At 42.0% G+C, this 24,901-nt stretch overlaps 1 protein-coding gene across 4 annotated transcripts in view; it reads left to right on the forward strand.

The window, feature by feature from the left end:
* Positions 1–269: 269 nt before the first annotated feature.
* DGKD (diacylglycerol kinase delta) overlaps positions 270–24,901 on the forward strand; it is a 173,032-nt gene continuing 148,400 nt past the window's right edge. For all 4 annotated transcript variants that reach the window (XM_077155451.1, XM_077155452.1, XM_077155453.1 and 1 more), the window contains exon 1: positions 270–428. In XM_077155451.1, the coding sequence (XP_077011566.1) occupies positions 273–428 (156 nt within the window). In that variant the 5' untranslated portion in view covers positions 270–272. The remainder of the gene's footprint in view (positions 429–24,901) is intronic.

Genomic DNA, 24,901 nt, shown 5'->3' on the forward strand with positions numbered 1-24,901 from the left:
TGAATTCTGATGGGAAAGATTAACTACAGAGTAAACAAAGAAACAGAAAAACACAAATTGTGCGCCAGGAAGAAAACAAACAAGCTGAAACCCAGCCCGCAGCGCTTCGGTGGGAGGCGGGGCGGGCTCCGACCCGGGCGCGGCGGCGTCGGCGTCTGCGCGCGCGGCCGGCAGGGGGCGCGGCGCGGCGGGGCGGGGTGGCCGTCTCCCGGGCCCCGCCCACCCCCGCCGGGCCCCTCCCCCGTCCGCTGTGCGCGCGCTGGCCCGGCAGCATGGCGGCGGCGGCGGTCGCTTCTCCGCCGGGTCCGTCGCAGCCTCCGCCGCCGCCGCCGCCCGAGGAGTCGTCCGACAGCGAGCCGGAGGCGGAGCCCGGCTCCCCGCAGAAGCTCATCCGCAAGGTGTCCACCTCCGGCCAGATCCGCCAGAAGGTGAGCCGGCGGCGGCCCGGGCGCGCGCCCCTCACACCGCGGCAGCCCCGGACAGCCGCGGCCCGGCTGGAGCAGCCGCCCAGGCCCGGCGCGGCCCGGTGTTCCGCCGCCCCAGCCGCCCCAGCCGCAGGGAGGGAGCGCGCCCCGCGGCGGTAACGGGCTGACCGTCCGGTCTCGGTGTCCTGGGCTTCGCGCGCCGCTCCCGGGCGGGGGGCGCGGGCGGTCCGAACGGGGGCCTCGCAGGTGGGCGCCGCGCGGGGGCTGCTCTGGCGTGGGCCGCGAGCTGGGGGCCAAGGGGCGTCAGCGACGGTGGGCGCCGGGGAAGCCCCACACCTCGCGGTCGGTAGTGGGTAGGGAAATGGGGGCCAAACTGAGGCCTGGAGGCCGGGGGGCTGCGGCTCGTCTAGTAGAATGGGCTAGAAACGAGGTCTCTGGCTGCGTCCCGCAGGCGTGCAATGCCCGAGCCCCGGTTTGCACATTTCTGAGGACCGGTCCGGTTATTTCCTACTGAGTATTCTGCAGACTTACCTCTTAGGGCCGCCAAGAAATCCGTTCGGAGCCGGGTGCGGCGGTTCTTCACTTCACTCCGGTGTGTTTTTGTGCCCGAAAGGGAAGGAATGCGCGTTACGGGACCGTCTCTGCTGAGGAGAGCGGGGAGAGGATGGCCGCCCTGGCTATGCACCCGCTTGGCACCCAACTCCCCAGGGAGCACTCCAGACTGTAAATATTCGCGGCAGAAAGACGCATTTCCTCTTTGCAGGAGGAAAGTTGCACCCTTTGTTTTCCCGTTTGTGGTTTCTGTTGAAAACTGCTGTGGGTTTGCTACAGGTTGAGTACTCTGTGTTGGAACCCGGCTTATTCAGGCAGGTGGCTGAGCAGGTGGCTGAGGGCACGTTGGGTCGGTGGGGCAGATCCGGCCCGCACAGAATTTCTCAACCTGCTGCAGTGCGCTTTTTCTTCAGTGCCAGCTTCAGCCCTTGCCCTAACTGGGGGAGCCATTTCTTGCTTTATCTTTTGTCAGCGGTGGGCACCTGTGATGGGGGAAGCATCTTTGCTCTTAACATGTCGCAGACAGGTTTATTAAGTGCTCCAGTTACTCAGCAAGTAAGTATTGAACACCTGCTTTGTTCCAGGTTTAATAGTAACAGTGATAATTATAGTATTAGCCATAGCCGATAACCTTTCTTCAACACTTTCTGTGTGCCAGGCACTTCTCTAAGCACTTTGCCTGGAATAATTCATTTAATATCATGGTAATCCAGGGAGGTAGGTCTTATTTATTACCCCCATCTTATGGAATTTGGAAATTGAGGCAGAGAGCTCAGCCACTTGTTCCAGGTGTCACAGATGGTAAATGTGGATCCAGGTTTGAGCCCCAGTTGGGATCCCAAGATGGAAGGCAGTTTCTTCGTCAGGTGGGGAGATAGACATGTGCCCACGTTACAAAGAATAATAGTGCCTACTGTTGAAGCTCCAAGGACAGAGATGCGAACTGTTTGAGGAGGCTGTGTTGAGGAAGCCCCCTTGAACAAAGGGATCAAAGAGTTTGCCAGGCTAAGTGGGGCATTGTTTCTAAAGGTTTAGGTATACCTGGGAAATGTTAGAAGGTGAGGGTGTCAGGTTGAGGGCAACTAAGAGTCAGTCTGGAAAGGTAGTTGGGGCTGGATTCTCAAGGTTGTTTTTTTTTTCAATGCATGACAGTGATACAATCAGATGTGCTTCCAGAGAGACCTAACTGTTATTGATAGAATTTGCCCTCTCATTGCTTGGTCCCTCCGGCCTGGTATGTGCCAGGGTGGGGTAGAGCATGTGATTCACAAGTGCCATTCAGGTCAAGATCCTGTTGAAAGAGATTTGATCTAGAAGAGATTTCAGTGCTAGTCCCGAGTCCTGTTCTTAGGGAGGTGTTTTTTTTCCCTAAAACAATAGCTGCTGCACCAGCTGTTCTGGTTGAGAAGCAGTTATGGGGAGAGTGTTAAAAATACACCCTAAGGATTTGAGTTTCTGAATTCAGTCAAATCTGCAGTACAGATAGCTTAAGGCTGATTATTCTTCTGGGTTGTTAGAGATTGTCAGAATGTGGGACTTGTGGGGTTTAATGTGTGTGCAGATAAGCCATTCAGAAAATTCCTCTGGTTTGTGTGGCATATAATAGAAATATCCAAAATGTTGTTGGGGTATCATTCTGGGCCCCCAAAACAAAAACAGCCCACTTTAGGTATCTAAAACAGGGAATTTGATGTAGAGGAGTGGTTTGTATGGGTGATGAAAGGATGGAGAAGACAAATAGGCAACCAGAGATTAAGCAACAAGCAGGAAATTTCTGCCGTCCTTGAAGTGGAGGGACGGAGGGAAGAGGCTGCTTAGCAGATGCCAGGGTCCACCCTCATGACCAGAAGCTGGAACCACCGTGGATTTGTCAGGGTTGGGCAGAGCCTTGGGAGGGCACAGCTGCAACTGCAGATCTATCTCCTTGTCCTTCCTCAGCCTGCAAGGATCAGCCCCTCTTGATTTTTAATAGAGCAGAAAAGCCAAGACAGGATCTGAGGGCAAGCAGGCCCAGGACCAGAGCTGTATGTTTGTCAGGACCAGAGCTGTATGTTTGTAAGTTTTTGAAATATGTGTCCATTGCAAATTAGAGCTCTCTCTTTTTTTTAAAAAGAAGTATCTTAGGATAGTGTTTCTCAAATTTTAATGTTTGTATATATTCCCTGGGGATCTTGTTAAATGCAGTTCTGCTTTGGTAGTTCTGGGGTGGGGCTTGAGGTTGCATTTCTAACAAGCTCCCAGGGGATGCTGAGCCTTCTGGTCCCTGCACCAAGCTTTGAGAAACAGACCTTACTTATGCATTTCATACCTAAAGAGCAGATATGCTAAAACCGCAGTAAATCTTCAGGTTATGAGGTTCTTTTACAACTTTACACACGTCTTTAGCATACTAAAAATTGTAGATTTAGGATTTACTAGTTTAGCTTTTCATGCATGTCTGATATTTTCATATGTTTGAACTATTTACAGTTGAAACTGTCCCCAGCAAACACATTACTTGTGTGTGCTTCCTGACCATAGAACATAATAATGATTCTAGAGGACCAACATAGCTAAGATGGAAAAGACAAAATGGAGCTAATACACTGACCTGCAAATTGATTCAACAGCACATGATGGGATATTTTGAGTAAAGAACAGTATAATTTTGTGAAGCTTATCACTTTATAATATAGAGTTTCATTTACTTAAAAGTTTTAAAAGAGCCACTTAATATTTTTTGGATATAAACATGAAAGTGCTTGTATTCCTGATTGACAAATTTAAAGCATTTTCTCCACTGTGAATTGGACAATAGTAGAAGTTAGGTGAAAGGGTCAAGTTGAAAAAGACTTTATAAAAATAACCTCTTTCTTGAGAGATAATTCACATCCAATATAATTCACTTACTTAAGGTATACAGTCCCCTGGTTTTTAGTCTGTCCACCAGAGCTGTGAACTCTCAGTCAATTTTAGACCATTTTCAACACCCTTCCCTTAAAGAAACCCTGTACCCATAGATAGTCGCTCCCCATTTCTTCCGATCCCACAGCCGTAGCCAACCTCTAATCTACTTTCTGACTGTTTAGATTTGTCTGTTTTGTACAGTTCGTATAAATGGAATCATACAATATGTGGTCCTTTGTGACAGGCTTGTTTTACTTAGCATAGTGTTTGCAGAGTTCATCCATGTTGTCTCATGTATTAGTATTTCATTTCTTTTTATTGCTGAATAATATTCCATAGTATGGGTGTGTTAGTTAGATTCAGTTGTCAACTTGGCCAGGTGAGCATACCTAATCTTGTTGCTGCGGACATAAGCCAACGGTATGTGAACCTCATCTATTGCTAATTACATCTGCAGTTGCTAGGAGGCGTGTCTGCTGCAATGAGTGACGTTTAACTTAATTGGCTTGTGCTTAAATGAGAGAACGCAATGTAGCACAGCCTAGCAGCTCAGCATTCCTCATCTCAGCACTTGCAGCTCAGCCCAGGCCTTTGGAGAAGTCACCCCGGGGAAAGTTGTTGGAACCCAGGGGCCTGGAGAGAAGACCAGCAGAGACCATCCTGTGCCTTCCACGTAAGAAAAGAGCCTCAGTGGAAAGTTAGCTGCCTTTCCTCTGAAGAACCAACAAAATAAATCCCCTTTTATTAAAAGCCAGTCCGTCTCTGGTGTGTTGCATTCCGGCAGCTAGCAAACTAGAACAATGGGTATATCACATCTATTTATCAGATGATAGAAATTTGGATTATTTCTTTCTTGTTGGCTGTTATGAATAATGCTGCTCTGAACATTTGTATATGTGTTTTTGGGTAGACATGTTTTCCTATCTCTTAGGTAAATACTTAGGAATGGAATCACTGAGTCATATGGTAGCTCTGTTTCACCTTCTGAGAAACTGCCAGACTGTTTTCCAGAGTGGCTGCACCATTTTACATTCCCACCAGCAGTGTTTGGAATTTCTCCACATTCTTGTCAGCCCTTGTTGTTATCTGTCTTTTTGGTTGTAGCCATCCTAGTAGATGTGAAATGGTGTAAAAGGTTTTTTAATGCTCATGGGTTGTAGTCTTTGGGGTCACATGAAGTTGGTTTAGATTCTGCCCTGCTTCTTAGGAGACATGTGATCATGGGTAAGTTCTGAAACTATTAAGACCCAGTTTCCTTATCTGTAAGCAGGGAAAGTAGTTCCTGGGCTGGAAGTGGTGACAGTAAATGTTAATTATGTGTTCCTGAACCTCTTTTTCCATATCTGCAAAATAGAAATAATAGTTCTAATATCAAAAGTTCACTCACATAAAAGTTTACTTTTTGTTTCCTGAATAGTTACCATCGCCTGGTGTCCTCCCCCAGCTGATGCTTATCAGTGTGAATCTCCATCTCTAGTAGCCAGAACAGCAAAGAAAAACAATTCTGGCAGAAAATTAGCAATGAACATCTTTTTGAAAAATTGTATCATTGAGTACTTGTGAAAATACCACCAGCTAGATATTAATTTCTTATTTCATAGATTCAGTTTAACTCAGCAGATATTTAGTACCTTAATATTGCTGCGTGGCCATGATAAGGCAGAGAGAGAAAAAACAGTACTGCCCAGTGTTTTGCTAGGCATTTGGGATACCTTCTTTTATGCAACATCAAAAAAGACTCCTAGAGCTAAGACAAGACAGCTATAAGACAAGACAATCGCTAATCAAATAATCACTCTGTTAGATAAACAGGTGTAATTGTGATGTGTGCGAAGCAGGAGAGAACTTATGTGCTTTGAGAGTACGTGATAGGTGAGTTTGACCTGATACTCAGGAAGGTACAGAAAGGGCTTCTTGAAGAAGTGACTGGCTGAAACCTGAAAAACGAACAAGAAACTAATAGTCTTTCAGAAGCCGACAGTGGTGAATTAACTAGGCATTCTGCCAAGCACAGTCTTCCTAGAGGCACCAGAGAGTTTATAAAATAATGAAGATTAGAATTTGGGGAGAATGAAGGTCTGTGGAAGTGAGTGGGCATTTGGGGCTGCTTTTTACCTTGAGGCCATATACTGATTTTAAAGGGGAAGCTGAGAGGCTAAATTCTGTGAGGTTGTCACAGTGTGGTGGGAAGCCTAAGGTATCAGATTCTGCCGAAAGGCAGCAAGCCTGGGTGAACCTATTTTAATTTGTGTTGGGATCCCAAAAAACCACTTCCCAGGGATGAAGATAAGCCAGAAATAGGCCTTCCAAAGGACTGAAGTCCAGCTTCAAATCACCTCACTCTCTGAAATTAGATTAAAGAAATTCCCAGGGTGCTAGTGTCTCCTAACAGAAGCAAACAGTAATCCTCTCTAGGGAGATAACATCACCCAAGCCCTCCAGTTATTGTCACAAGTCATTTCGTAAATTCAGTTTTTGGCATATAGTAAAAACTGGACATACAGGAAGGCAAGGCAAAATGAATTAAAACTAATAGAAATAACAGACTACAGAAGCAGATCAACTGGGACCCCAGATAACAGACACAGTCTTTAAAACAGCTATGCTTACTATGTTCGAGGAAATAAAAGACTGGATTGAGAATTTTGGCAAAGAATCAGAAACTATAAAAAGAACCCAATAAGAATTATAAATTAAGTACTCAAAAGAAGGGCAGAAAAAATATAGTCACCCTGAAGATAGCTCAAAAGAAAATGTCTGTGCAACAGGACTGATAGTAAAAATTCAGAAATGGATAATAGCACAATACTACCTAACTGTAATACAATAATGTTACAACACTGTTCTAACATTAGAATGTGAGAATGATAGAAGAAGGAGGCCTGGGGGCACAAATGAAATCAGAAGGAAAGATAGACAATGAAGACTGAGATGGTATAATCTAGGAATGCCTAGAGCGTATAATGATAGTGACTAAATGTGCAAATTTAAAAATGTTTCTGCATGAGGAAGAACAAAGGAATGTCAGTAATGCAGTGTTGAAAATAGATGGTAATTAATATTTAAAAACTTTGATGTATGTGTGAGACAAGCAAAAAATGTTTATTTGGAACAAAATTTATATTTTGACTAGTGCATTTCCTAATATTACTTATGTGGACAGCTTAATCAAACACCATAGTATTTGGAACCTTGCATAGGGCATGAGATTTTGTAGGTTTGTCCAGAGTGATGCCCACATAAATCCCAGGGTGATTTGAACAGTGAATAGGGAAGTATTTGCAGAGTCCTCTAGGGGGAATGGTGAAAAAGGGGGAAAATTCAGCTTCCGCAACCGGAGAATTCTTGATATTCTCACAGGCAGTGGGGACAGCCAAAGCAATAGGCCGAGTCTCCAATCTTGGGGTTTGTTCATATGAAACTTATTCTGGCAAAGAGTAGGCTAAGCCTACTTAAAATTAGGCCTAAGACTCACCCCCAAGAGAACCTCCTTTGTTGCTCAGATGTGGTCTCTCTCTCTCAGCCAACACAACAAGCAAACTCACTATGCTCCCCACCCTGCGTGGGAAACGACTCCCAGGGTTGTGGCCTTTCCTGGCAACGTGGGACAGAAATTCTAGAATGAGTTGAGACTCAGCATCAAGGAATTGAGAAAACTTTGACCAAAAGGGGAAAGAGTGAAATGAGACAAAATAAAGTGTCAGTGGCTGAGAGATTCCAAACAGAGTCGAGAGGTTATCCTGGAGTTATTCTTACGCATTAAATAGATATCACCTTGTTAGTCAAGATGTAATGGAGAGGGCAGGCCACGATGGTTCAGCAGGCAAGAATGCTCGCCTACCATGCCAGAGGACCCGGGTTCGATTCCCGGTGCCTGCCCATGTAAAAAAAAAAACAGATGTAATGAAGAGGCTGGAGGGAACTGCCTGAAAATGTAGAGCTGTGTTCCAGTAGCCATGTTTCTTGAAGATGATTGTATAATGATATAGCTTCCACAGTGTGACTGTGTGATTGTGAAAAGCTTGTATCTGATGCTCCTTTTATCTGCCTTATCAACAGACAAGTAAAACATATGAAACAAAAATAAATAATAGGGGGAACAAATGTTAAAATTAATTCAGATTGAAATGCTAGTGATCAGTGAGAGGGAGGGGTAAGGGGTATGGTATGTGTGAATTTTTTTCTGTTGTCCTTTTTATTTCTTTTTCTGAGTTGAAGCAAATGTTTTAAGAAATGATCATGATGATGAATATGCAAACTATGTGATGATATTGTGAATTACTGATTATATATGTAGAATGGAATGATCATAACTTGAGAATGTGTGCATTTGTTGTTATATTTTTTAAAAAAATTTAAAAATTAATTAAAAAAAATGTCTACCATAGAGCAGGGATACTTGAAAAATTGGAAAACTGAAAGAAAGGGTAGGAGACACAGATGCAGTAAGGTCTAATGTGTGTTCAGTTGGCATCCCGGAAGGAGGAGAGAGGATGGGGTAGAAACAGCATTTGAAAGACAATGCTGAGTATTTTTTACAACAAGAGAAAGGCACCATCCACAGATTAGATAGCCCTATGAACACAAAACCACACCAAATCTTAATAAAATGTTGAAACCATATATAAAGAAAAAAAAAAGGATTTAAAAGCATCCACAGACAGATTACCTTCAAAAAAAACAACAGTTAGATTGACAGCTACATTCTTAGGAGAAACCATGGAAACCAGAAGTCAGTTGAAATTTAAGTGCTGAAACAAACTTACTGCTAACTCAGCAGAAAGATCCTTCAGAAATGAAGTGGCAGTGAAGACATTTTCGAATAAATAAAGCCAGAATTTTTCTCTAGCAGACCCAGAGTGAAGGAAACACTTAAGGAGCATGTTCTGGTTTGTTTTTGTCTGAAGGAAAAAGATCTTAAGTGAAAGGTTAGATGTGCAGGAAGGAATAAAGAACAGCAAAGGTACTGTGTGGATAAGACTAAATTAATATTTGACTATAAAAATTACTTTTTGGTTTAAAATATATAGAGAATTAAAATATATGGCGACAATGGTATTTAAGTCAGAAGGGAGGTAAATGGAGTGAAACTGTTCTAGGGTCCTTGCATATTTGGGAAGGAGAAAAAAGAATAATTAGTTATTAGACAAGTCAAGGATGTATGTTGTAATCTCTGTGGTAGCTATTATACAATAGAAGATATGATAATACATAGAGGAGAAAATTTGAATAGCAAATTCTTAGGTCTGAAAGAAAGCAGTAAAGGAAGGAAAAGGGAACATTGAGCAAGTAGGATGAATACAACACAAAAAAGTAAGTAGACTTGAAATCTCAGTATACCAGTAATTACGTTAAATATATATGGATTTAAATGTTCCAATTAATAGACACAGATTGGGCGGGCAGCAGTGGCTCAGTGGCAGAGTTCTCGCCTGCCGTGCTGGCGACATGGGTTCGATTCCTGATGCTTGCCCATGTTAAAAAAAAAAAAGAGAGAGATTGTCAGACCAGATAAGAAAAACAAAAGCTGTCTCCGCTATTTTAAGAGAGTCACATATGAACAATAAGGATATAAAAAGATTGAAAATAAAAGAGTGGGGAAAAACAAACTATGCAAATACTATACAAACAATAACCAAAAGAAAGTTAGTACAATTATTTTAAAATCAAAGTAGGCTTTGAGGCAAAAATTAGAGATAGGAAATTATGTGATAAAAGTTCATTTCATTAGGAAGATATAATAAATTGAAATTTTTACCTACCTAAAAACATAACTTCAAAATATATAAAGTAAAAATTAACGCAATTGTAATGGAAATAAACACACAGTCACAGTGGAATATTTCAACACATCTCTGTGAAATGCTGTTAGAACAATTAGACAAAACAATCTGTACAAATTTAGAAGAATTGAACAATATGAGTAGTAAACTTGACCATATGGAATGTGTAGAACACAATATCCAGCAACTGCAGACTCTAAATTCTTCTCAAATGCAGAGGGAACATTTGTCAGAATTCACCATATGCTGGCCATAAGGCAAATCTCAATAAATTTTGAAGGATTGAAGTTTATACCAGTTGTATTCTCTGATGACAGAATTAGTCTAGAAAACAATAAAAAACTAACTAGAAAATTCCCATGTGTTTGGAAATTTAGTAATCTATTTCGAAATAACTCACGAGTCAAGGAAAGGTAGAGAATTTTTGAGGTGAACAATAGCAAAAATATAGCATTGTTCTGGTTTGCTAGCTGTCAGAATGCAATATACCAGAAACGGAATGGCTTTTGAAAGGGGAAATTTAATAAGTTGCTAGCTTACAGCTCCAGGGCCATGAAAATGCCCCAATTAAAGCAAGTCTATAAAAATGTCCAAACTAAGGCACCAACACGAGTTTACCTTCCCTCAAGAAAGGCCGATGAAGTTCCGGGTTTCTCTCTCAGCTGGAAAGGCACATGGTGAACATGGTGACATCTGCTAACTTTCTCTCTAGGCTTCTACTTTCATGAAGCTACCCCAGGGGCATTTTCCTTTTTCATCTCTTAAACATCTCTGGCTGCATGGGTTGTCATGGTTCTCGTGTCTCTCTCGTGGCTCCTAAAAGGAACTCCTGATGATCTCTGTTACCAATGACATATTCCAAGTTTATTCTCGAATGTCCGTTCACATCAGTGGGACCATACAGTATTTGTCCTTTAGTTTTTGGCTAGACTCACTCAGCATAATGTTCTCTAGGTCCATCCATGTTATTACATGCTTCATAAGTTTATCCTGTCTTAAAGCTGCATAATATTCCATCGTATGTATATACCACAGTTTGTTTAGCCACTCGTCTGTTGATGGAGATTTCGGAGATTTCGGCTGTTTCCATCTCTTTGCAATTGTAAATAACGTATAAACATTGGTGTGCAAATGTCCGTTTGTGTCTTTGCCCTTAATTCCTTTGAGTAGATTCCCAGCAATGGTATTGCTGGGTCGTATGGCAATTCTATATTCAGCTTTTTGAGGAACCGCCAAACTGCCTTCCACAGTGGTTGCACCATTTGACATTCCCACCAACAGTGGATAAGTGTGCCTCTTTCACCGCATCCTCTCCAGCACTTGTCATTTTCTGTTTTGTTGATAATGGCCATTCTGGTGGGTGTGAGATGATATCTCATTGTGGTTTTGATTTGCATTTCTCTAATGGCCAGGGGCATTGAGCATCTCTTCATGTGCCTTTTGGCCATTTGTATTTCCTCATCTGATAGGTGTCTGTTCAAGTCTTTTTCCCATTTTGTAATTGGGTTGGCTGTCTTTTTGTTGTTGAGTTGAACAATCTCTTTATAAATTCTGGATACTAGACCTTTATCTGATATGTCATTTCCAAATATTGTCTCCCATTGTGTAGTCTGTCTTTCTACTTTCTTGATGAAGTTCTTTGATGCACAAAAGTGTTTAATTTTGAGGAGCTCCCATTTATTTATTTCCTTCTTCAGTGTTCTTACTTTAGGTTTAAGGTCCATAAAACCGCCTCCAGTTGTAAGATTCATAAGATATCTCCCTACATTTTCCTCTAACTGTTTTATGGTCTTAGACCTAATGTTTAGATCTTTGATCCTTTTTGAGTTAACTTTTGTATAGGGTGTGAGAGATGGGTCTTCTTTCATTCTTTTGCATATGGATATCCAGTTCTCTAGGCACCATTTATTGAAGAGACTGTTCTGTCCCAGGTGAGTTGGCTTGACTGCCTTATCAAAGATCAAATGTCCATAGATGAGAGGGTCTATATCTGAGCACTCTATTCGATTCCATTGGTCGATATATCTATCTTTATGCCAATACCATGCTGTTTTGACTACTGTGACTTCATAATATGCCTTAAAGTCAGGCAGCGCGAGACCTCCAGCTTCGTTTTTTTTCCTCAAGATGTTTTTAGCAATTCGGGGCACCCTGCCCTTCCAGATAAATTTGCTTATTGGTTTTCCTATTTCTGAAAATCAGTTGTTGGGATTTTGATTGGTATTGCATTGAATCTGTAAATCAATTTAGGTAGGATTGACATCTTAACTATATTTAATCTTCCAATCCATGAACACGGTATGCCCTTCCATCTATTTAGGTCTTCTGTGATTTCTTTTAACAGTTTTTTGTAGTTTTCTTTATATAGGTTTTTTGTTTCTTTAGTTAAATTTATTCCTAGGTATTTTATTCTTTTAGTTGCAATTGTAAATGGGATTCGTTTCTTGATTTCCCCCTCCGCTTGTTCATTACTAGTGTATAGAAATGCTACAGATTTTTGAATGTTGATCTTGTAGCCTGCTACTTTGCTGTACTCATTTATTAGCTCTAGTAGTTTTGTTGTGGATTTTTCCGGGTTTTCGACATATAGTATCATATCGTCTGCAAACAGTGATAGTTTTACTTCTTCCTTTCCAATTTTGATGCCTTGTATTTCTTTTTCTTGTCTAATTGCTCTGGCTAGAACCTCCAACACAATGTTGAATAATAGTGGTGATAGTGGACATCCTTGTCTTGTTCCTGATCTTAGGGGGAAAGTTTTCAATTTTTCCCCATTGAGGATGATATTAGCTGTGGGTTTTTCATATATTCCCTCTATCATTTTAAGGAAGTTCCCTTGTATTCCTATCTTTTGAAGTGTTTTCAACAGGAAAGAATGTTGAATCTTGTCAAATGCCTTCTCTGCATCCATTGAGATGATCATGTGATTTTTCTGCTTTGATTTGTTGATATGGTGTATTACATTAATTGATTTTCTTATGTTGAACCATCCTTGCATACCTGGGATGAATCCTACTTGGTCATGATGTATAATTCTTTTAATGTGTTGTTGGATACGATTTGCTAGAATTTTATTGAGGATTTTTGCATCTATATTCATTAGAGAGATTGGTCTGTAGTTTTCTTTTTTTGTAATATCTTTGCCTGGTTTTGGTATGAGGGTGATGTTGGCTTCGTAGAATGAATTAGGTAGTTTTCCCTCCGCTTTGATTTTTTTGAAGAGTTTGAGGAGAGTTGGTACTAATTCTTCCTGGAATGTTTCATAGAATTCACATGTGAAGCCGTCTGGTCCTGGACTTTTCTTTTTAGGAAGCTTTTGAATGACTGATTTAATTTCTTTACTTGTGATTGGTTTGTTGAGGTCATCTATTTCGTCTTGAGTCAAAGTTGGTTGTTCATGTCTTTCCAGGAACCCGTCCATTTCCTCTAAATTGTTGTATTTATTAGCATAAAGTTGTTCATAGTATCCTGTTATTACCTCCTTTATTTCTGTGAGGTCAGTAGTTATGTCTCCTTTTCCATTTCTGATCTTATTTATTTGCATCCTCTCTCTTCTTCTTTTTGTCAGTCTTGCTAAGGGCCCATCAATCTTACTGATTTTCTCATAGAACCAACTTCTGGTCTTATTGATTTTCTCTATTGTTTTCATGTTTTCAATTTCATTTATTTGTGCTCTAATCTTTGTTATTTCTTTCCTTTTGCTTGCTTTGGGAGTAGTTTGCTGTTCTTTCTCCAGTTCTTCCAAGTGGACAGTTAATTCCTGCATTTTTGCCTTTTCTTCTTTTCTGATATAGGCATTTAGGGCAATAAATTTCCCTCTTAGCACTGCCTTTGCTGCATCCCATAAGTTTTGATATGTTGTGTTTTCATTTTCATTTGCCTCGAGGTATTTACTAATTTCTCTTGCAATTTCTTTTTTGACCCACTCGTTGTTTAAGAGTGTGTTGTTGAGCCTCCACGTATTTGTGAATTTTCTGGCACTCCGCCTATTATTGATTTCCAACTTCATTCCTTTGTGTTCCGAGAAGGTGTTGTGTATGATTTCAATCTTTTTAAATTAGTTAAGACTTGCTTTGTAACCCAGCATATGGTCTATCTTTGAGAATGACCCATGAGCACTTGAGAAAAAGGTGTATCCTGCTGTTGTGGGATATAATGTCCTATAAATGTCTGTTAAGTTTAGCTCATTTATAGTAATATTCAGATTCTCTATTTCTTTATTGATCCTCTGTCTAGATGTTCTGTCCATTGATGAGAGTGGGGAATTGAAGTCTCCAACTATTATGGTATTTGTGTCTATTTCCCTTTTCAGTGTTTGCAGTGTATTCCTCACGTATTTTGGGGCATTCTGGTTCGGTGCGTAAATATTTATGATTATTATGTCTTCTTGTTTAATTGTTCCTTTTATTAGTATATAGTGACCTTCTTTGTCTCTTTAACTGTTTTACATTTGAAGTCTAATTTGTTGGATATTAGTATAGCCACTCCTGCTCTTTTCTGGTTGTTATTTGCATGCCATGTCTTTTCCCAACCTTTCACTTTCAACCTGTGTTTATCTTTGGGTCTAAGATGTGTTTCCTGTAGACAGCATATAGAAGGATCCTGTTTTTTAATCCATTCTGCCATTCTATGTCTTTTGATTGGGGAATTCAGTCCATTAACATTTAGAGTTATTACTGTTTGGATAATATTTTCCTCTACCATTTTGCCTTTTGTATTATATATATCATATCTGACTTTCCTTCTTTCTACACTCTTCTCCATACCTCTCTCTTCTGTCTTTTCGTTTCTGACTCTAGTGCTCCCTTTAATATTTCTTGCAGAGCTGGTCTCTTGGTCACAAATTCTCTCAGTGACTTTTTGTCTGAGAATGTTTTAATTTCTCCCTCATTTTTGAAGGACAGTTTTGCTGGATATAGGAGTCTTGGTTGGCAGTTTTTCTCTTTTAGTAATTTAAATATATCATCCCACTGTCTTCTAGCCTCCATGGTTTCTGCTGAGAAATCTACAGATAGTCTTATTGGGTTTCCCTTGTATGTGATGGATTGTTTTTCTCTTGCTGCTTTCAAGATCCTCTCTTTCTCTTTGACCTCTGACATTCTAACTAGTAAGTGTCTTGGAGAATGCCTATTGGGGTCTAATCTCTTTGGGGTGCGCTGCACTTCTTGGATCTGTAATTTTAGGTCTTTCATAAGAGTTGGGAAATTTTCAGTGATAATTTCTTCCATTAGTTTTTCTCCTCCTTTTCCTTTCTCTTCTCCTTCTGGGACACCCACAACACGTATATTTGTGCGCTTCATATTGTCCTTGAGTTCCCTGATACCCTGTTCAAATTTTTCATTCTTTTCCCAATAGTTTCTGTTTCTTTTTGGAAATCAGATGTTCCATCCTCCAAATCACTAATTCTATCTTCTGTCTCTTTGAATGTATCATTGTAGGTATCCATTGTTTTTTCCATCTTTTCTACTTTGTCCTTCACTTCCATAAGTTCTGTGATTTGTTTTTTCAGTTTTTCTATTTCTTCTTTATGTTCAGCCCATGTCTTCTTCATGTCCTCCCTCAATTAATCGATTTCGTTTTTGAAGAGGTTTTCCATTTCTGTTCGTATATTCAGCATTAGTTGTTTCAGCTCCTGTATCTCATTTGAACTATTGGTTTGTTCCTTTGACTGGGCCATATTTTCAATTTTTTCAGCGTGATCCGTTATCTTCTGTTGGTGTCTGCGCATTTAGACAGATTTCCCTGGGTGTTGGATCCCAAAGTTTGGAAGATTTTTCTGTGAAATCTCTGGGTTATGTTTTTCTTATCCTGCCCAGTAGGTGGCGCTCGTGGCACACGTTTGTCTCACATGTTTGGAAGGGATCCCCCCGGTCACCGTTCTCCGCGGCCTGGGGATTTCCGATCCAATTCTCTCAGTTGGTCATGGGGGCCGCACGTGGTGGGGGCATCAGCCGCCGCGGCTTGAGGGAATCCTGTGGCTCCTTTATTAATCCCCCATTGGTGTTTGGTTGGACCCAGTCCCTGTCACTGTCGGAAATTCCCTCCTCTCCCTGGAGGGGTGTCGGTCGCTGGCCGCAGCGGCCCGGGGAATTCGCCACCGGACCAGGAAGACACCCGCAGGGGAGGGGCGTCGGTCGCCGCCCGCTGCGGCCTGGGGAATTCGCCACCGGACCAGGAAGCCGCCCGTGGGGGAGGGGCAACGGTCGCCAGCCACCGCCGCTTGGGTAGCCCTCTGATCCGAGACTCGTAGCCGGTCCAGGAAGCCGCCCTCAAAAGGGGGACGCCGGCCGCCATGGCTTGGGAAACTTGCCTCTCCGAGACTCTCAGCTGGCCCGGGAAGGAGGGAGGGAGGTGCTCCGGCCACCAGCTGTCGCTGCTCGGGGAATCGCGCGCTGCTCGGGGAATCGCGCGCTGCACGGGGATCTCACCGCAGCAGAGTCTCGCAGTCAGTCTAGCCAGTCCAGACTGGGGTACGCTGTGTGTCCATTCCCTGCCCTGGCCCCGGGAGCTGTTCTGCACTGTTTCTGTTCACCTAGTAGTTGCTCTGGAGGAGGAACTAAGACGCACGTACCTTACTGAGCCGCCATCTTCCCTGTTACTTATTTTTATTCCATATGTTCCTCTCATCTGTTGACAAGGTAGATAAAAGGAGCATCAGACACAAGGTTTTCACAATCACACAGTCACATTGTGAAAGCTATATCATTATACAATCATCATTAAGAAACATGGCTACTGAAACACAGCTCTACATTTTCAGGCAGTTCCCTCCAGCCTCTCCATTACATCTTGGATAACAGGGTGATATCTACTTAATGCGTAAGAATAATCTCCAGGATAACCTCTCGACTCTGTTTGTAATCTCTCAGCCATTGATACTTAGTCTCATTTCTCTCTTCCCCCTTTTGGTCGAGAATGTTTTCTCAATCCCTTGATGCTGGGTCTCAGCTCATTCTAGAGTTTTTCTTGATCCCTTGATGCTGAATCTCAGCTCATTATGGGATTTCTGTCCCACGCTGCCAGGAAGATCCACACCCCTGGTAGTCATGTCCCAGGTAGACAGGGGAGGGTGGTGAGTCTGCTTGCTGTGTTGGCTGGAGAGAGAGGCCACATCTGAGCAACAAAAGAGGTTCTCTTGGGGGTGACCCTTAGGCTTAATTTTAAGTAGACTTGACCTGTCCCCTGTGGGGTTAAGTTTCATATGAACAACCCCCAAGACTGGGGGCTCAGTCTATAGCTTTGGTTGTCCACACTGCTTGTGAAAATATCAAGAATTCAACTTGAGAAAGTTGAATTTCTCCCCATTCTCGCCATTCCCCGAAGGGGGCTTGCAAATACTTTTCCAGTCACTGATCACATCATTCTGGGATTCATCGGGGATCACTCTGGACAAACCAACAAAATCTCATGTCCTACCAAGGTTCCATGTACTTATGTTGTTCAACCAAGCTATTTACATAAGTTATATTAGGAAATGCACTAGTCAAAGTATAGATTTGTACCAAATAAGCATTTTTTGCTTTAGTCTCACACATTAGTTGAAATTTTAAAATATCAAGTACCGTCTATTTTCAGCACCCTGCAGTAATGACATTCTTTTGTTCTTCCTCATGCAAAAACATTTTTTAAATTTGTACATTTAGTCACTATCATTATACACTCTAGGCATTCCTAGATTACACCATCTCAATCTTTATCATCTATCTTTCTTTGTGATTTCATTTATACCCCAGCCCTCCTCCCTCTATCATTCTCATATGCAGCTTCATTCAGTGTTTTAACATAATTGTTTTACAGTTAGGTAATATTGTGCTGTCCATTTCTGAGTTTTTATATTCAGTCCTGTTGCACAATCTGTATCCCTTCAGCTTCAGTTACCCAATATCTTACCCTATTTCTATCTCCTGATGGTCTCTGTTACCAAGGAAATATTCCAAGTTTATTAACTAATGTCAGTTCATATCAGTGAGACCATACAGTATTTGTTGTTTTGTTTCTGGCTAGTCACACTGAGCATAATGTCCTTAAGGTCCATTCATGTTGTTACATACCTCATAACTTTATTCTTTCTTACATATATCATCCCACTGTCTTCTCGCCTCCATGGTTTCTGCTGAGAGATCTGCGCATAGTCTTATTGGGCTTCCCTTGTATGTGATGGATTGCTTTTCTCTTGCTGCTTTCAAGATCCTCTCTTTCTCTTTGACCTCTGACATTGTGATTATTAAATGTCTTGGAGTATGTCTGTTTGGGTCTATTCTCTTTGGGGTACGCTGCACTTCCTGGATCTGTAATTTTAAGTCCTTCATAAGAGTTGGGAACTTCTCAGTGATAATTTCCTCCATTAGTTTTTCTCCTCCTCTTCCCTTCTCTTCTCCTTTTGGGATACCCACAACACGTATATTCATGCACTTCATATTGTCTTTCAGTTCCCTGAGTCTCTGCTCATATTTTTCCATTTTTTCCCCATAGTTTCTGTTTCTTCTCGGATTTCAGATGTTCTGTCCTCCAGTTCAGAAATCCTATGTTCTGTCTCTCGAAATCTACCATTGTAGGTTTCCATTGTTTTTTTTCATCTCTTGTACTGTGTCTTTCATTCCCATATGTTCTGTGATTTTTTTTTTCAGACTTTCAGTTTCTTCTTTTTGTTCTTTCCTTGCCTTCTTTATATCCTCCCTCAATTCATTGATTTGGGTTTTGATGAGGTTTTCCATGTCTGTTCGTATATTCTGAATTAGTTGTTTCAGCTCCTGTATGTCATTTGAATTGTTGGTTTGTTGCTTTGACTGGGCCGCATCTTCAATTTTCCTAGCGTGATTTTTTTATTTTTTGCTGGCGTCTAGGCATTTAATTACCTTAATTAGTTTATTCTGGAGATTGCTTTCACTTCTTTTACCTAGGATTTTCTTGCTGGATGAATGTGTTGTCTATCTGTTCTTTGACATTCCGTTCAGCTTTATCTGGACCTTTCGCTTAAGTTTTGTTTAACAGAGGAGAATTTTTCAATTCTTGTTTTCTTGTTTCTTGCCCTGCTTGTGTGGTGCCTCCCCCCCACACACACTTAGGAGAGTCTACTTAGATATTATAGACCCCAGCCAGATTTTCCCAGACCAAACTGGCCTCCTATCAGGAGGAAAGAGTCACCTGCGTCGGTTTTCCCTGAGGGTGAGACCCAGCAGGTTGAACGACTTTCCTGTGACGTCTGTGTACTCTGTTTTTCTTATCCTGCTCAGTATGTGGTGCTTGTCTGCCTGCAGGTCCCACCAGCATAAGATGATGTGGTACCTTTAACTTTGACAGACTCTCCCTGCTGGGGGAGTGGTGGAGACAGAGGAGAGGTTGTAGGCTGGTTTTAATGGCTTCAAATTACCAAGCCCTGGTGTCTGAATTCCTTGAGGGAGGGATTCCACCTGAGTTGGGCTTCACCCCTCTCCTGGGGAAGGCACAAGCTCCAGACAAGCCCCCAAAAGAACTCACTTCTGCCTATGCCTGGGGCAGTTGCAATCTGAAAAATCCTGCTGCTGTATCCAGAGGCAGTCAAGCCTTTGTAGAAACACAGCCACAAAATCCTCTGTTTCCTTCTTTTTTTTTTTTCCCCTTTTTCTGTCAGTCCTGCCCCCTTGGCGCCAGGGCAAAAATGAGCAATCTCCGCTTTGATCAGGTTCACCTAAGCTGGGGGCCTATTTTTAGTAGTCAGAATTTGTTAATTAGTTCCCCAATTGGCGTTTGATTGTGCCCAGTCCCTGCTGCTGGTAAAGTCCTTTCCTTTCCCCTCTGGGAAGTGCCCTGTGGGGGAGGGGCGCTGGCTGTCGCAGTTTTGGAAACTCATGGTTCTGGGGGGTGCTCACAGCCGGTCCAGCTGGTCCAGACTGGGGTATGCTGTGTGTCCGGTCACTATCGTGGCTCTGGGAGCTGTTCTGTACTGTTTCTGGTTATTTAGTAGTTGTTCTGGAGGACGAACTAAAATGCACACGTTGTTAAGCCGCCGTCTTGACCCGGAACTTTTGGTGTGTTTTTATTAACCCATATTTTACATGAGCTGGAATCTTACTGTATATAAAAACCTCTTGTTATGTTCTGCAGCTTCTTTCCCCTCAGGCTGCATAAATGAATAGAACCATTTGGGAAAGCAATTTGGTGATCTGTGTGGAAAAACTCCAAAAAAGTACATTCTCCTTGACCCGGTAGTCCACTGATGGGATCCTATCCTGAGTAAATAATTTTAAATATGAAAAATAACACCGTGGACAGCATTATTGCATCATTAAATATAAGACATTGGAAACACCCTCAGTGTCTGAGTCTGGGTTTTAAAAAACAAAACTCCCATGTAAGCTTCATTGAGTTAACAATAACTGCTGTCTTGTACTGAGTGCTGGTTCTGTGCTGTATGCCATGCATGCATTGTCTTCCCCTATCCTTGCAACCACATGAAGCCTCTTACGGGGAGACCGAGGCACAGAAAAGCACAGCTGGCCAGGGGCAGAGGAAGGTTCTGGGCTGGCCTGACAGGACAGCGTGTGCCGCTCTTGCTGCCTCCGTTCAGTTGGCTGAGGAGGGGGTGACATGGACAGGCCTTCATGACGTTGGTGAAACGAATAGGCAAAACTGCACGTACAGAAGGCTGTTTCCGTGTGTGCAGAACATCACGTGAAGGAAATAAGACAAAGGCTGTTTCTAAAGTGATATCACTTTCGATGTTGGATGGTGGGATATGGATTATTTTTGTTTTTACCTCTATTTTCCTACATTTTCTTAAATGAACATGCGTTATTTTCTACTAAAGAAAACAAAAGCAAAAACAGCTTCCTGCCCTGCACTGGAAGGACCCTGATTGTTGGGTGGTCATGTCCCGACTTAGGACAGTCAGGCTGCCGTGCTTGTGTTCAAGAAGATGGAGAAGAGCCCTGCCCCCAGCCTCTCTGGAATGTTCTAAAACACAGCTGAATCGGAGCTTTTGGATAGAAGTAGATTGACTATAAGGAACCAAGTATACAAAAGGGCCTGACTTAAACAAACATAGGATGTAAATTTCATAGTATCCTAATAAATGTAAACATTATAGAGAACATCATAATTGCATTCCTTTTTAAGTTATTTTTAACTCCTGTCTTGAAAATTGCATCCAAACTTATCTAAGCATACAGTTCAAGGGCTTGATATAAGTGAGATATATTTTAGCTTGACATTCAAACTATTTGGTACATGAAATACTGTCAGTTTCATAGTGATGTGTTCATAATTGTATCATGCTCCTTAAGCATTTTAATAAATGAAATAAAAATAGAGTGTAAGGGAATGAAACACTTAAATCAAAAGCAGATTTATCAACAGTGTATTTTTGTTTAGAAAAGTAGGTAATTAAGTAATTTGTTAATTAGATAACCCAAATCTTTCTTTTATGCACTTGAAAAGTTTGCAGATTGAAATGATATTCTCTCAAAATGTTAATAGGAGATGTTAGCAGGGGCTGGATTCTGGGTGTCTCAAATAAATAAAGAATACCCCTCAACAAATCCTCCCCAAGCTGGGCTGTTTGACACAGGGCGTTTTTTCCACCTGATGTCTAAAAACGGGGAGGGGAATTCATGCTTGAGGGCAGAGGAATCTGAACATTGATCGTTCTGAAAATGCTTTACACTTGTAGTGAGTTTTTGCAGACCCTCACTGCCCTCCCAGTGTGGCTGCTTTTCTTCCGGTAGACAGCTCTGGGCCTGGGGCTCAAGCCTCTGATGGGCTTCATGCCCCTCTGAGCACAGCCTGCCTGTACCTCTTTTATGGCACTTAAAAAATTTATGGGTATTTCCAAACATACACAAAAGTAGATGAGGAGTTTAATTACTTGCTCAGTTTAAACAGTCGTCAATGTGGGTCTTTCTTGTTTCATTTGTCTCCACATTCCACCCTACCCCCTTTACTTTTGAGTATTTAAAAACAATTTCCATGGTACTTCTGACTTTTTAAAAGTCCTGTACTAGAGTGTGATTTCCTGACAGGGCGAGGGGCCTGCCCTTCATCACCTTCCCAGCAGTACTCAGCACTGAAGTGCGTTCAGTAAATAGTTGTTGAAACAAAGAATGAATTTCATTCCATAGGTTAGTGAGGAGGTGGATTTTTGGTCTGTGGATTCCGTAGAGCATATCTCATTGAACCACACATAGTGCACGTCTGTGGCCCTCCTGCTGCTTGGGTGAAGATTTGAACACTGCCGGTGGTGGTGATGGGCTGTCATTTCCAGAAAAAGTGGGACAGTTATTTATGACATTAGTTTAAGCATCACTTGTAAAACCAAAATAATGAAATGTCACTTTCTCAAACATGAATTTTTTTTTTCATTTGATATTGAAATGTGGAAGGAGTTGAAATCAGACAGACCTGGGTTTTAACCCTACGGCTGTCCCTCCCGTAGATGTCAGTTTCTTCATTAGTACAATGGGGGTTCATTGAGACCTTGACTGTAGGCCTGGGGTAGGCATGCCACTCTCGTCTTCTTGCCCAGATCTTTGTGAGATGGGAATGTTAAAGTACTTGCCTTACTTAGCAGGGTTGCTGTGTGGGTTAAATGGGGGCGATGGAGGGAAAGCACTTAGACAGGGCCTTGTGTGTGGTGAAAACTCCATGTTGATGCTCCTGAGTCCTACTGCAGGGCTGGCCCCAACTGGGGGGGGGGCAGGGGGCCCTTTAAAAATTATGTGCATCATGAGAGGTTTGGCTCCCTCCCTTATTATTTTCCTCCTAGAGGTAACCACCTTAACATTTTTATTTTTATTTTGGTTTATCCTTCCATTATTTCTTTTTGACAAGTAAAAAAATTTATATGTATTTTGCTTTAAGTTTTATATATATATATATATATATATATATACCCTCCTTTTTTTACACAAAAGGTAGTATGTTCTATGCACTGTTCTGCATATTTCTCTTTTTGCTTTATACTATAATCTGAGATCATTCAGATATGGAGATTACAAGATATGAGGATTGCTTCCTCATTCTTTTTACAGTTGTATATTACTCCATTTTTCTCAGTGTACCATTGTTTATTCAGCCACTTGCCTGTTGAAGGACATTTGGTTATTTTCAGTCTTTAGCTATAATAATATGCAAAGAATAGCCTTATGCAAACCTCATTGTTTGCGTTTGCCAGGCTGTCTTTAGGATAGATTCCCAGCATTGAACTCGCTAGGTCAAGGGGTAAATGCATGTATATCTTGCTAAATTTTGCCACATTCTTCTTCTTTTGGTTATATCACTTCACAATCCTGTCAGCAGTGTTTGAGTAGGCCTGTTTCCCCACAACTCTTCCAACAGTGTATGTTGCCAAGTTGTTTTTCAGCCAATCTGATGGGTGAGAATAGTGCCTTAGTTTAATTTCTTTTTCTCTTTTTATGAGCTTGATTCAGTCTCTTTCCTTATGTTTAAGGGCCATTTGTATTTTTCTGTGAAATATCTGTTAATATTTTTCACCCTCTTTTTTTTTTTTATCAGATTGTAAGTCTGTTCTTAACTTTTAGAAGCTCTTTGTGGATTAGGGGACCCTTGGTGGTGTTTTGCAAGACATTTTCCCCAGAATGCACTGAGCTAGGCGCCGGGGTGCTAAAGATTAATAAATAATCTCTACGCTTGGGGCTTTCTTGGTTTGATGAGAGATACAGTCTTAAACTTGAAAAGCAGAAGACAACTAGCTCTGTCTGGGGCTGTCTAGGAAGGCTTCCCAGAGGTGGTGTGGTATTTAACTGGGGTCTTAAAGCACAGTAGGAATCTTTCAGCTGGAGGAGTGGACCAGGGAGTTCCAGGCAGAGGAGTCTGTTCCAAAACCCGGGGATGTGAGGAGCCTATAGTGCTTGGGTCAGGTGGGTCTGGGGCTGACAGGGAGGTCCCTGGGATGGGATGGAAGAGGAGATGTCTGGGTTGAGAAGAGTCCCCTGAGCAAAATTAGATATCCCTAGGCCACGGGAAAGCTGCAGGAGATTTGTGAGTGGACCCTCCTGTGCTTCGTTCAGACCTGGTGCTTATCCAATCACCGTGGAAGCTTTTAACCAATATGGGTTTTTCCCAGAGATTCTGATTTAACAGGCCTTGGTGGGGCCTAGGTGTCAGTACTTTTCAAAATTTTCTGGGTAATTCTGATGTACTGTCAGGATTGAGAACCATCAGTTGAGAGTAAGAACTCTAATAGCAGGTTGGAGAGAGGATGGAAAGTTGGGAAGTGGACCAGAAACCTGCATTTCTAACAAGCATCCCAGGGACTCCCTGGTACTGGTCTGGGGACATAGCTTGAGAAACACTGAGACAGGAGACAGATGCAGTAAATTAAGCCCAGAGATGGGGATCTAAATTTAGTTGATTGCAAAGGGATTGAATAGGAGAGGCAAAGTCTTAGGGAATTCTAATAGGTAAAATCAGTAATACTGGTAACCAATTGGAAATGGGGAGTGAAGGAGAGAGAGTTGAGTATGCCAGTACTGGTTCCAGCTTTGATGATTCTATTAACTGAAGAGGAAATACTGGGTGGTAGGAGCATATCACTGTAAGGACTTGATGAAGAGAGTGGTTTCAGATGAATTACATTTTGGTGGGGGTGGGCGCTGGTGGGCTGTATTAGCTAGGGTTTCCTAGAGAAACAATCAGCAGAAAATATCTGTGAATATAAAATTTATAAAAGTGTCTCATGCGACCGTGGGGATATAAGAGTCTTAAGATCTGTAGGGCAGGCTGTGAGCTGGCAGCTCCAATGAAGGTTCTCAAAGAACCCCCAGGAGAGGCTGGCTCACTTGCTTGCTGGCTGACTGAAGCAAAAAGAGGTATTGTCTCTTCTGAATCCACCTTAAAAGCCTTCCTGTGATTAGATTAAGCATCACTCATTGCAGAAAACAGTCCCCTTAGCTGATTGTAAATGTTCTTCTACTCTTAGGGAACCCTTTAATGACATAGGGGTTTGGGGACATAATCACTTTTAATCTTGGTGGCAGTGAATTGTGGCAGAGGGGAAATTAGGTTGTCTTGGTTGGTAAGAAGGGAATGACTGCCTTCTCCCCATGAATTAGCAGATGCAATCAGCTGTGGATGTAGCCAGTGTGATCATGATTTAAGTCCATGACATGTCCTCATAGCAACAGACAGGCCAGCGCTTGCTCAGACAGACAACCATATACTACCACCTGGCCAAGTTGACACATGAACCTGACCATGACAGGGGCCTTGGACCCTGGGGACCCCAGCATTTAGTACTAAATTGGAGTAGCCAGTGATGGT

The sequence above is a fragment of the Tamandua tetradactyla genome, chromosome 3 (assembly GCF_023851605.1).
Source record: "Tamandua tetradactyla isolate mTamTet1 chromosome 3, mTamTet1.pri, whole genome shotgun sequence".
NCBI classification, from domain to species: Eukaryota; Metazoa; Chordata; class Mammalia; order Pilosa; family Myrmecophagidae; genus Tamandua; species Tamandua tetradactyla.